The following is a 13,611-nucleotide window of genomic DNA, read 5'->3' on the forward strand; positions in this document are numbered from 1 at the left end:
AGTGACATTTTGCACAGGAAGTCAGTCAAGGGAACTTTGTATCATAGCACTATTCTTGCATTATTACAATACAACACAGTAGGTGTTTGCTTTTGGCCTGTGGTCCACCATTAAGACTCAGTTTAGGCCCTCGCAGGGAAACTCCTGCTCTAAATATTTTTATTGTCAACAAATCCCTCTGAAATGCCCAAACCAACAATGAATCCTCCTGGAAGTGTCGTCTGTGTAACCAGAGCTTGTTCCTCTGAGCCACAGAGCTGCATTGTTGTCAGTAAAACTATTAGAAATGAGTCACACCGTTGCACTAGTTGACATTAATACAACATTTCATTTGATTAACACAAAAATGGGCTTTGGAATTAAGTTTATACCACAAACACCGTCCTGCTCACCAGAGTGTAAGAAGTGTTATATTCCCCAGCAAATATCCACTCCTGTGTGAGTGACATTAGCTAAAAACTACAGTGCCCAGCTGTTTCATGTAAGCACTGAACTTCTTCTTTTTTTATTTATTTATTTTTTTATATCTATATAATTGTGAGCTTTAAGTTTTAAATGTGCTTTTAGCTGAGTGCCTGGTTTTGTTGACAACAATAACAATTCATCACCAGATTCATGTTTAAAGTGATATTTTATGACGTTAGCATGGAGCCAAAACACAAATTAATAAACTTACTGGCACAGAAAACAATATTTAAGCTATAGATTGTCTGCCTTTCTCTAAATCTGAACAGAGAACGGATGGAGGGCTGGTGAACTTGGGCCAATGGGCCACAGCTTTTCAAAATTCCCACTTGTTGTCTCGGAGGCCCGAGGGGCAAATATGTCCTCCGAGCTCCTCACCGCTAATCTAAAAATATGCTAATGGCACCGCTCTGTGAATGAAGGGAAGATGGAGGCATTCATCGCCGCCTCGACCCATTCAAAGCTAGCGCGAAAGCTAACTCCTAACGAGATGAGTAGACGAGTAGACAGTATTAATTAGCTCACAATTAGTGCTCCCCAGTCTCAGACTAGCCACCAGCTGTTATCGTCTGAGGGATGGGATTTTTTTTTTTTTTTGGCCCAAAATTGGCCAGAGGTAGGTTGACAGGCCTCCTCACAGGAACAGATGGTGAATGCAAGGCTTGTTGGCAATCAGCACGTTTTTAGCTAATGACTTAATTAGCTATGCAAATTGACAAATCAGTGTGGATATTGTCATTTAGTTGAAAAGCTCACCTAAATTAATTAGCCTGATTAAGGCATAGTGGGGTGTAGAAGTGGTCGCTAGGGGGGTTTTGGGGATGGCTTGGATAAATAAACTGCCTCTCATCCAAGTGTGTGTGTGTGTTTTGAGTTTTGTGGGTGTTTGCGACTAGTTTTGTTTGTGTGTTTACATGAATGCGTGCCGGATTTGATGATTTGTGTTTGTTCTGTCTTTGTTTGTTCATCTCTGTGGGAATGTGTTTGTTGTGTACAGTACATAGGGTTAATCTGCATTCAAGTGCTTCTCTCAGTGTGTGGGTTTGTGTGTTATGGTGTGATTGTACAGTAAGCTAATCTGGGTTTGTGTGCCAGTGTATGTGCGCCTGTTTGTCTGCTGTGTGTGTGTGTGTGTGTGTGTTGCAGAGGAGATGGCTGAGATCTCCCAAGCCAGGCAGCGTTGACACACATGGCCAGTGAAGCGTGCGCTCCATTTAACTGTACAGCTTCTTCCCAGGTTACGGTGGGTGGCGCTGGGCTGAGGAAGGAAGATGAGATTCACAGACTCAGCAGCACACAAAGAAACGCAGCCATGATTCAGAGCTTATCGATCAGCGTTTGAATTCACAAATTACACTCCAGTGATTATTTGTCAACAGAATCTGATTCACTTTGTTCATGAAGTGTGGAGGAATCTGACCTGAAACGCAGAATATAAAACAAGCACACCCTCCTAAAGAGATTCCTTCACATCACAACAGTCACAGATAGCGCTGGGTAACCGATAAATCTCCCCCGTCCCTGCTTTGACCCGCTGCGAGAGGCCCATCTCTTTGAAATATGTCTTACATGATGAGTATTGATTGGGGCGGGTACAGAGCGCTGGGGGAATCCGCTTTCTGTACGGGAAGGTTTCATTTGCACAGAGTGCTTCGAGAGGGGGCGACCGAATGGAAGGGTTCACTGGATACACCGTCGTCTCTCCTTAACACACAAACACACACCGAAACACACACACACACACAGATCTACTGTGTTGAAGCAGGAAAATACACACCTCCAATCGTAGGGTGATCCTCTCTCAGCTGGGACACACTAACATATCAGCAACTGTATGTTTATTTATAGATCTCCATCAGAAGCCTTCTGGGGTCCTGAACATAAAAATACAATACAGACATTATATAAGAAGTACAAACGATTGGAAATGTGAACACAAGCAAACTCGAGAAAATAAGGCAGTTCAATCATACCTGGAATCAGGGAAAACACGTGAGCTGCTGACTGAAGTCTTGTAAATGTTTGCCTTTATGACCTTGTAGTATTTTTAACCCTCCATTTTAATAAGCGGATGATTAAATTCCAGATTACGTGAAACCAGACGACGTGCATATTCATTTATTTGAAGTAATGCAAATGTTTTAAGTTCTGTTTGGGTGGATGTGCGTCCGCTTGATATTCAGATGGTGCGTTTGGTCTCAGAATTAGATGAAACAGATATGCATTAATTTCTTCTCTGGTGATTTCTCACTCACTTTAGCATGTTAATTTTGAATCGCCTCGAGGCTAAGTACAGACGGCCCCGCACAAAACTGAAAACACATCTCGCGTGCCTGTTTGGGAATTAATTATATTTATGTAGCAGTTTTAAAACCGAGTTAGAGGCTGATTAACTAAACTAAAAGTGGGTTTAGTAAAGAAAGAAGGAACACTGCAAGAAAAGGAAAGCTAAAGGACAAGAAATTAACGCTGAATTTAAGGAAAAAATGACTCGATACTGGTGAAATGATACAGTATGGACATGCAGCAAAATAATTTGACTCGACAAGAATTGTTGAAATAAATTGTGCCAGTCCAGAGATAATTGGACTCTAATATGATGTGATTTTAGATCAAATCACTACAGCACAGAGAAAAAATAAAAACAAAGGAGTAAAAATAAAATCACCAAAATAAGTGAGAAGTTATTGAATACTAGTGGAGTATGATTCTGCTTTTACTTGAAACATGTTTTATTTAGTGAATATGTAGTTTTGTAGTTTGTTTTACAAGTAAATTAATCAATTTTAGGATGTCCTGACCATTTGAGGCATAAAAGACATATTTATGATTTAAGAATATATCATAAGTCCATAGATAGAAGTTATTGAATAACTTAATTAAATCTCATTATATAAAATAAATCTTAGTGGACACATAAATTTGCAGTGAAGCAAATTCAACAAAAAGGGGTAAATATGTGTGTATTCAGTTTTGAAAATGTGACTAAAAGACAGTATGTTTTGTGTATTTGTGTCACTTTTTCCACCACGTAGCCTGTTTATCAATGAAACAAACTGTATACAATTTTAAAGATGACTGGGGGGATTTTTAGGGCTAAATGTTCGTGTATGGTGTTGTTCAGGCAAACCCATTCAAAACCCCATTGGAAAAACTACGAATTTTAGAGTGGTCCAGCAAAACACAAGGTTGTTTTGCTTTATCCTGGAAAAAAATGTGATTCACAGCAGTGACATCATTGTATCTTAAAGGTGCAGTATGAATAAAATTTAAGTTGAAAACATTCATAAGAGATTGACAGAAATCATCAACAGAATATGAAGAAATAACACTTTTGATGTTGTGTGTGTTGCAGAGATATCTACTGAAGTTAGCATGCTAACCAGCTAGCCTCATCCCGTCCTAGTCTAAAGCTCCAGTACTTGCAGTATAAACACCAACATATCCCAAGGACCCACTCTTGGTTGCTAGTTGCATGGCTAACTGAGCTAACTAGCTAACAGCAGTTAGTTAGCAGCAGTTAGCGGTTACTGTAGTGACTTTTTGGAAGTGGCAAAGTCTTACATATTGCACCTGACACAGCCTGAACATGATGGGACCTTTTTAACAAGAACATTTGTAACCTTCATGTTCCAGTTTGTAAATTTGCTCTTCCTGCTTCTGCCTCTCTCTCCAGGACGTGATGGTGGTGGGCGAGCCAACCCTGATGGGTGGCGAGTTCGGCGACGAGGATGAGCGTCTGATCACTCGTCTGGAGAACACGCAGTACGACGCCACCAACGGCCTGGACGACGAGGACGACTTCAACAGCTCCCCAGCTCTGGGCAACAACGCCCCCTGGAGCAGCAAACCCCCCGCCGCTCAGGACAGCAAGCCTGAGAGCACAGCGCCCCAGCCCTCACAGTAAAACAAAAGAAGAAGAAGAAGAAAACAGCAGATCCTCGGTTCCATGTGGACTGGACTTTTTAACCTCCCCTCTTCCCCTGATGGCAGTGCTTCTACGCCTCATAACATTGTACTGAATCAGAAACCCCCGACTGCAAACTCACCAGTGGCACGTCCAGCCAAAATATGTCCGCTCTGGATATTTTCTTCTTCTCTGAATCACTGTAACATCTCGGAGAACACTGAGAACTGGCAGCATTGCACAGCAATATCCACATGTCAAAGACAACAAATGCATACACGTTGTATGCAGCTATAATGTAAAAATGGCAAGGATTTTTTTTCAAGATTGCAGTGGGAAAATTGCGGATCAAATTCTCCTCCTCGGACCCTCAGATTCAAACGTCTCGTCTGGTGGAATACTCCAGCTGTGATTGGTTGACCTGCAGGTCACAAGTCATCATGCTGACAGTAGACAGTGAGGGAGAAGAAGAAGAAGAAGAAAAACAAACAAGATGTCTGAAAAAATGGCGAGCTCATCGTGAAGAAGTTGTTTTTTTAACAGCCAATGGAAGCATCGAACCACATTGGAGACAAATGAAACATTGTTTGAGGCAGTTGCATTTTTATTGGAAATTCAGTTGGCTGTCAGTTTGTTTCTGCTGTTGCTGTTTATTTCCATTTCCAATTAAGAGGAAATAAAAGTTCTCTACCGCTATGGACTCCTTTCAAACGAGGGAAAGAATCGTCTCCTTGGATTGTTTTTCCACTTTACTGCGGCCGTCACAGATTGTGATTTCATGCAAACCAGTTTGATTGTGTTCGTAGTCTATTGGTATTTTGCTTCTCAGAATCCTTTGCAATCACGTCGTAATTTTGCCGATCAGTATGTGAACTTTTGCCGACACGCATCGATGCATTAATGTTGATTTTTTTGTTTCTTCCCTCCTCGAAAAATTGGACTTCTTTCCCTTTAACGACCTACTCCCAAACTGATACTAAAGCCTTTTCCTGCATGATTTTATAGGATTTTTATTTTGTTTGATATATGTACTTTTTAAAAAAAACACATCAGTCTGATTTTCCTTTTGGGTTCATCAGTTTGGGAACACTGTTACAAGGTTTGTAGCTCTGTAAATAGAGGTGGAATCTATTTTGTCCACTGTAAATCAGCCACTGAAACCAGTTTGGATATGGCAGCTGTTTTGTTTTTGTACAGGAGGTTCAGATTTCTGTTGGGTGGTTTGGATGGACGCTGGTTGGCCTCTAACTCTCTAATGTTTCCCGTCTTCTTTAGCTAGTGCAGAACCAAAGCCACAAAGTTAAACATGTCTTGAAAGGAAGAAAACAGTCTTTCATTTGGAAAAACAAGGCACAGATTAAATCCCATCCACCCCACAGAAATGTTTGAGATCCCTGTATTTGTGTTCACAATTGTTCTTTAATCTTTAATTGAATTGATATTATATCCCTGATCTCTTTTGTTGGACTTTGGTTTGAAAAATGGGCGAGAAGACAGCGACAGATGTCTTTATACAATTGGATCTTATGGGTATTTATTTGTGCATTTGTAAGGAAGCTAACACATTTCTAAATATGTTTGAGCCTAGTATTATTAGACACCATTTGTACATTATATAGCAGAGGTGTTCAGTGTCATATCTGATGTCTGGTATGTATGCTTTACCATTATGTGTGCCAATAAACCGTGCTTACAAAGGAGTGGGATTTGATTTGGTTGCATGCATCGTGTGTGTGTAGCTTCTGTTTATTGGGACATTTACTCCTGTTTACTCGGAGCGGTTTGATAAGTCAGTGAGAAGTTTAGCTGACAAGAACGACCTCACCACAATCTCACCGCGACCTCAACACACTGGAAGAAGTCATTTAGTCTCATTCAAGATTCAACTTTTACTTTTACCAAAGTGATATTTTAACATGATATCTTAATTTTTCTTTCTGATTATCTGAATCACTGTTTTTTTTGTTTGTTTGTTTTTTTATCCAATTGCTGATAAAATACATTAATTTGAGAATAAACTGCTTTGGCTCTGATGCAACATGTAATCTGCAAAGTAACTACAAAATAGTAAAGTTATCAGATAAATGTAGTGGAGTAAAAAAAAAGTGCAAGTACCTTAAAACTGTACTCAAGTACGTGATTAATGTATTTAGTTACTGTCCATCACTGTGATCCCACAATAACTGGACATTTCTATATCTGGTGATGAAGAGAGTGTCATCAAACAGTTCCTGCTGCTAAAAAAAAATGCCTATGATCTAAACCACATTTCTTGACTGAAATGTCTTATTTGTGCTGCATTTACTTGTTCCTGCTGTCAGTCGGTGAGAAAAAGAAAGTTATTTGAAATTACATCCAAATATTTGCTGCATCTGTGACGACTTCTAATCGAAAAAATGATTAAGTGATTGAACATAAACATCTTGTTCTGGTATCAGTCCCAGAAAATAAATAAGCAAAAGCGTCTTTTCAGAGCTGCTGTTTAATGATCACATGGAAGAAATCTGTTGCAGATGAACCACAGATAAGGTAGAGATTATAAGGATGCCAGATAAAGTTAACACGTCATCAGTATCAGTCGATAACAGCTTTAAAATTAAATACCAAAATGAACATTTCTGCTGATATGACAGGCCGATTAGATGACACTTTAATTATGCTCATGCAGAGTTGACCATTGACTAAGGAGTTGGCAAATGTGAACATTTGGAGAAGCATGTCTGTATGTCTGCATACAATAGGCATAATAACATGTTAATATGTTACTAGTTAAAATGTTTTATACTTGAGTCTTTTAATGCCACTTTCAACCGATACTTCACTTTAATTATTTGCCAGCTTTATTGTTAATTGACCAATTACAAGCATATAAAACATGATGCTTCGTTATAAAATAAACAACTATAAATTTAAAAAGTAAAAGATCTTCCTCCACCACTGCCGGTACACAAGTCTGTGGGAGCTGTCCTGTATTCATCCCTGTACTGGCTCTTGGTATAAATCTTGACTTGTCTGGGCCTGTTTGAAGCCACTGGTTACCTGAGTTACCTGAATGTATTTTAAAAAGTAAGTAAAGTAAAACCTGGAACGTGTAGAACCCAGCAAGGTCTCCAACAGATACCTCAGTAGAAACAGCCTCTATTCTGTTGTTGGGTAAACTTTACGTCGAGGACCATTTGATGGAGCTTTGGCGACACCAAGTGGAAAATGTTGTGTACTGCAACAACATTCAATTATACTGTATTACTTTATTAATTATTTGAATACTGTCATCAGTATTATAATTTCTAAAACAAATGTCATCCAAAATGCATATACATAAATGTAACATACATGTTAATATACAGCTTACATGACTAATTGTGCCATATTTAAACAACTCTTTGCAAAATTAATAAAGGCTTGAAGTTATTACATTTTTATATGCTTATTAAATTTCCCTATAATGGTCATACTAATATTATTGATCAGTATCAGTTGTATGAAGTAATCAAGGTGTTTTCCACCTCAGTCAAACCTCTGTGCCTCTACTTCATCAGCAGATCCTTGTCCCATATAACAATTGTAGATTAAGTAAAATGATAATAATAATAATAATAATAATACTTTGTGACTTTATTGTTATGGTACGTATATCACCTTTCTTACAAGTAATGCAACTCAAAGTACTTCACAAATGAAATTGCATGCACCAAGGGCTTCACATAAAAAAGACATAAAAACAGGGAGAGAATGTCGTAATTACTGTGCAATAAAATGGAAAATAAACCCATTTGATAATAATAATAGTAAAAATAAGAAAAAGACACATAAAAACAGAAACAGGTATACATTTTATTTAAAGTACAGAATACAAGTTAAGGGAGAATTACCTTTAATTAAAATATTTAAAAAATAAAAAATAAAGATTAAATACTATGAAATAATGAATCTAATGAATGTAGCAGACCTACTGGTTGGCCTACTTTGTGAGTATAATGGCTTTCTGCCTGTAATTTTGGCTTTCCGAATCTTAAATTTAGTCAAAAAAGGTAGAACTGACAAGGTAGAACTGACATTTCAGAGTAAGCTGTTTCACTGAGGTAGAAAACACTTGATTACGTCATACAACTGATACTGATATATAATATCAGTACGAGCATAATAGGAAACATATATAAATATAAAATGAAATAACTCCAAGCCTTAATTAGTTTTTGCTCAGAGTTGTTTAAATATGGGACAAATAGAAATGTAAACTGTATATTAGATTAAATTAAATTAGATTAAATTAAATTAAATTAAATTCATCTTTATGCATTTTTGGACAACATTCGTTTTAAAAAGGCAATAATAGTATTTGACTGATTTAAATCAGTTTAAAAACAGACACAGTTGAATCTACCTGTAACGTCCGGTAACGTCCTCCTGTGACGTCGTTTGTTTTTACCTACACTCTGATGACGTAGCACGGGGCGACGCGGCGGGGCGGCAGTGACGGCGGCCAAAGCAAAGATGGCGGACTTGTCGGGGACCGAGCTGTCAGAGGAGAAAGAAGCAGACATTGAGCTAAAGAAAAGACAGAAACGACCCTGGGATGAGTTGCACAAGTCGGGTAAAATCGGGTTGACCGCAGAACTTCCGGAAACTTTGGGATTTTACGACATTAGCGCTGTCAGGAGGGAGCAACGGGAGCAGTCCGCAGGTAAACGGTCCCCCTGACGTTACTGACGTTACAGCTAATAAACGGTACACCTCCAGTACGTCTTATTTCAGTTTGCTGACTGTCTACGTTAGCAGTGTTGCCTCTATGACCGCTTAAGTATTTAATTTTAACGATAACCATAATATTTTCTAATCCAAATAAGTTATAAAAGCTTCAGTAGTGAGTAGTTAGGTCACGTTAAATGTAAAAGCTGAGTCCAGAACTGTTAGCTCGTGTTGTCTAGCGTTCACAGTCAGTGCTAGCTTGATTAACTAGCTACCTTAGCTAATAATAAAGTGTTTCTGAGGTTCCTGCTCATTAAACCTGCCTGTACAAGCAACCCTGTGACTGTCGCAGAGGAGTCCTTGTTCAACAATAGTTCTGGATCTTCTCTCTCGCTGTGTAGCTGCTGTATTAATGTCTACAATTAGTTTGCATGGCTGCGTAAACCTTAAAAGTGAGGAGTAAACCTTGAACACGTACAGTAAATAACCTCTGATCAGGGTACAGTATGTAATCACAGTTATAACCTCAGGATGTCTACAAGTCATGGTTTTCAGGTGTTGCACCCGATTCTGTGGCCTGATGACTTTATGCAAAAAAATATCTACATTGTATCTTCCAAAATGGAGATAGTTGTTAAGACAAATGTCACCCTTTAGACAGAAACTTTAGTTTAGGGCTGAAACAGTTAGTCAGTTAATTCGTCCATCATTTGATGGACAAAATTAGCTCACAACTATCATGTTATCCATCAACTGTTGCAGTTATTTTTGAAGCACAAATGCCAAACACGCCCTGGTTTCACTTTTTCACTGTGAGGATTTGAGGCAACATCTCATCTATAAAAATTTGAGACTTTCTAAAAACCGTTTAGGCTCCGTGTTTGATAAGTCTGAATCTGTGACCTGTCAGTTTGTTTGACAACTACAAAACAGAAAGAGAGGTGACACTACAGTGAGGATCATTTTCAGTAATGCCGATCATTCTCTCAATTATTTACCTGTAGAGTTACTATGGTATGATTTTTTCACAGCACATGAACCATCAAAGAAAATATCACAGTTATTATTACAATTATTACACGTAAAGAAAAACAGCAGGGATTCTTTGGTTGAACATACACTTTATTATAATTTCAATAAAACAGTATATCCTGGCAGGCATGAAACTTGACATAATCTTTAAATATGTGTATTTTAAATAACACTATAATGGCAGAATTCAAAATCGGTGATAAGCATTAGATAACTGTCAATTTTCACGCCACTTGAAACCAGTGATAATGCTGCAACCCAAATTACGTGGCACATTTAAATGTCTTGTTTAATCCGACCCAGTGTCCAAAACCAAAAGATATCAAAATGATGTAAGATAAAAGAATTCGCAGTGTCGAGGTACCTGAAATTCCTAATTGAGACATTTTGATTTCACACTTGTTTGCATCAGTTCTGGGCCACACACACTCAAATGGATCCTTATTTGACCATGCACATGACAAATGTATCCAGTCAAAGAGTGCAGGCCACATCAGGTGTTAGGTAAACACCGCTGGATAAATACCTAACAGGATAAAGTACGAATACTTCAGACACTGCAGCTTAGATAAAAGCAAATTTGCACAAGGGGAATGAACAATTTAATAAAAATATATGACATTGTTCTCGGGCACTGCTTTATGTGACTTTCTTGTGACCAGGCATGCGTGTGGGTGCTCGATAAAATTGAAACAAAGGGACATTTTTTGTTTCAAGCCCAATTTAACCCCAACATGTTTCAGCTCTATCCGTGACTGAGACTTTAACAGCAAAACTGTTACAAGTTGAGCCAACAGTATACTGTTAGGTCATGTGATGTTTAATATACAATGAGTTCGTATTTGTGTCCGGTTTATGAAGCCTGACGTGTTTGACAGGTTCTCACAGGCTGAAGTGAAGCAGAAAGAATTTGAAGACGGTATGTGAGCACTGACTGAAACGATTCAACAAAACTTCCTTTAAAACAGTTCCCCTTTCACTGCATTTGTTAAAAACAGGGAATGGGAACTTAATAACAAAATATGTTGCTTTACTTTCATTTGAAGTCTCCAATGTTTCTTTGAAGAGTTTCTATGCATTAATTCAATAACTTTATCACTGTGAATTGTTCCTCTAAATATGTAAAGTGCTTTTCTTGATGTAAAGATGCAGCCTTTATAAATTGTATTTATGGTGCATTGAATCAAACAGTGAGCTAAGAATATTATCAAACTCTGTTTCCACCATTCAGAGAAGTTTCCCTCTCTTTCAGTTTGCAGTGGACACTGTAAAGCTTGACACTCTCATTGTGTTGATAGCTGTGGTTGTAATTGTTGCAGACAATAGCATTGTGGTAACACTGGTGCTCAAATGTTGTTCCAGATCCATCGTTGTCGCGCTTCATTGCAGCAGAGCTCACCAGAGGCTACTTCCTGGAACACAATGAGGCAAAGTACACCGAGCGCAGAGAGAGAGTTTACACATGCATGCGCATTCCCAAGGAGCTGGAGAAGGTACAGCATAATACTCATCCTGAACTCAGCTGCCCCCCTTTCTCTTCATTTAGCTCCATCTGTCTGCTGTCAGACCCACACAGATGGCAAAGTCATGTTTATAGCTCACAGTCAGCCCGTAAACATTTCAGACTGATTCACTCCTAAACCTGATAACATGTTCTGCACCAACACTCAACTGATAAGATAATTGGCAGATTTATCAACTCCAAGCTTTGCAATCAGTTCTTTGTTCTGGTCATTCATCAAGTATAAATACCAAAGATTTGTTGCTTAAAGCTTGAGTTTTTCTGCCTAAAATGCTGAAATCGGTATCAGCTTACGTACCGATCTGATACCATGTAATTTATTGATTGGAAACGGTTTTGCTGATATCCCGCAGCATCTTGTACATCTTTATGCAACTTAACAGATTTATTACGCCACATGGAGGCAAAAACACTTAACAAGAAGTGACCTGTGTAACTTCAAGCACATTCATAACATACAGTAAAATCCATGCAAGGTTTGTAGTATTCAGCTGGTAAGTCAAGTCAGTTTTATTTTGATGGTTCAAAATTACAAATCAAATTGGCTGTACAAGCTGCACCATGTATGACACCCTCTGTCCTTAAACCCTCAAATGAGGGAAGGAAAAAACTCTTGTAGCATGGAAACCTCAAGAAGAGCCACAGAGGACGGATTCCTCTCCAAGCACAAACAGACATGTAATAGATGCATAAGCAGAACAGACCAACAAAACGGAGTGATTACAGATTTCGATGACAAAATATCTGATACAATCAGAATACAAAGTAAATGTGAAGACTGTGGATGCAGGAGGATGACGAGGCAGGCCGACAGCCACACGACCTCGAGAAAGCTATGGAGAGAGAAGAGTAGAGATAGAAATGTACACAGCTTGCAGCCGAAGGAAAACGAGTAATAAGACTAAGAATAACCTATGTATATATGTATATTAACACACTAGTAACGGATGGGGACTCTTCGGGTATCTGTATCTCTAGTTAAAGCTTCTCAATGATGGTATGACTGGTTTGGGTTGCCCATGTAACCGTGAACTTTTTATTAGCCATTAGCCATTATTTTAGAGGGTAAAGGTTAAGGATAGCACTTTTGCATACAAACACACACACAATTTAGTATTAATAATTGATGAATGTAAAATTATATTTATAAGAACAACATATAATTTTTCCTCGTGCCTCTCTGTCACCAGTTTATTTTTGTTGTTCTTCTTGTGAGCCACCAGGTGGGAGTGTTAAAACATAAAATGTGGATTCATCTGAACCATGTGATTCCTCTTTCTTGGAGAGTATCACAAACTTTAAAATGATACCTGGTATTAACTAATATTTATATATACCTGGCCTACATGGTTTGAAGGTTAACATCTAACATGTGGAGAAGACTGACCCAAGTTGAGTATTAATTAATTATAATAATGCATTACTTTATCAAATACAATTAGGTCGTTACAGTGTCCCCTTTGTGTGCGTGTGGTGTAAAGGTCTTTGTATAATGTTTCCAGAGTAGAGGAGACCCTCTCTCTACAGCCGAGCCCAAACTAATGTAGCTCCTACTGACTTTTCCTTGGGGGCAACAGAGGAATGTGTGTAAACATAAAAACACCTCCAGTGAGTTCACGAAGTTAAGCTGACTAACCAACTTCACCCCCAGCTGACAAGACCCCAAGTAAAGTCACACAGAACCAACCAATGAGAGACAAGCCCTCCCACAAGCTTCAGCCCAAACACACCTCTGTCTTTATGTTGTAGCAGCAAGAAGACATCAGCTGGCTTACATTAAATACATACAGCATTTATTTTAAAATGACAAGAAAATGACTTCTGTATGGGAAACTGAGAAGGTATGTGTCTGCTGCATCACTGAGTTTAGGTGTAGTGTTTGTAGTCACACATGTGTTTATTAGCCTTTCCTCCGATGGACAGGAGACAGAAAATAAGTGAAGTCACTTTATCAGCCAGAATTTTTGGGGGGGATGTGAGGAAACTGTTGTGCATC

The 13,611-nt window shown here is 38.5% G+C and overlaps 2 protein-coding genes across 6 annotated transcripts in view; both read left to right on the plus strand.

Annotated features, from left to right (window-relative positions):
- ldb2a (LIM domain binding 2a) overlaps positions 1-6,070 on the plus strand; it is a 111,748-nt gene extending 105,678 nt beyond the window's left edge. For all 4 annotated transcript variants that reach the window (XM_084353390.1, XM_084353391.1, XM_084353389.1 and 1 more), the window contains exon 9: positions 4,142-6,070. In XM_084353390.1, the coding sequence (XP_084209516.1) occupies positions 4,142-4,372 (231 nt within the window). In that variant the 3' untranslated portion in view covers positions 4,373-6,070. The remainder of the gene's footprint in view (positions 1-4,141) is intronic.
- Positions 6,071-8,837: 2,767 nt separating this feature from the next.
- tapt1a (transmembrane anterior posterior transformation 1a) overlaps positions 8,838-13,611 on the plus strand; it is a 28,776-nt gene continuing 24,002 nt past the window's right edge. For both annotated transcript variants that reach the window (XM_084353669.1, XM_084353670.1), the window contains exons 1-2: positions 8,838-9,056; positions 11,456-11,586. In XM_084353669.1, coding sequence (XP_084209795.1) covers positions 8,867-9,056; positions 11,456-11,586 — 321 coding nt within the window. In that variant the 5' untranslated portion in view covers positions 8,838-8,866. The remainder of the gene's footprint in view (positions 9,057-11,455; positions 11,587-13,611) is intronic.

The sequence above is a fragment of the Pagrus pagrus genome (assembly GCF_965226575.1).
Source record: "Pagrus pagrus genome assembly, chromosome: 5".
Taxonomy (NCBI): Eukaryota; Metazoa; Chordata; class Actinopteri; order Spariformes; family Sparidae; genus Pagrus; species Pagrus pagrus.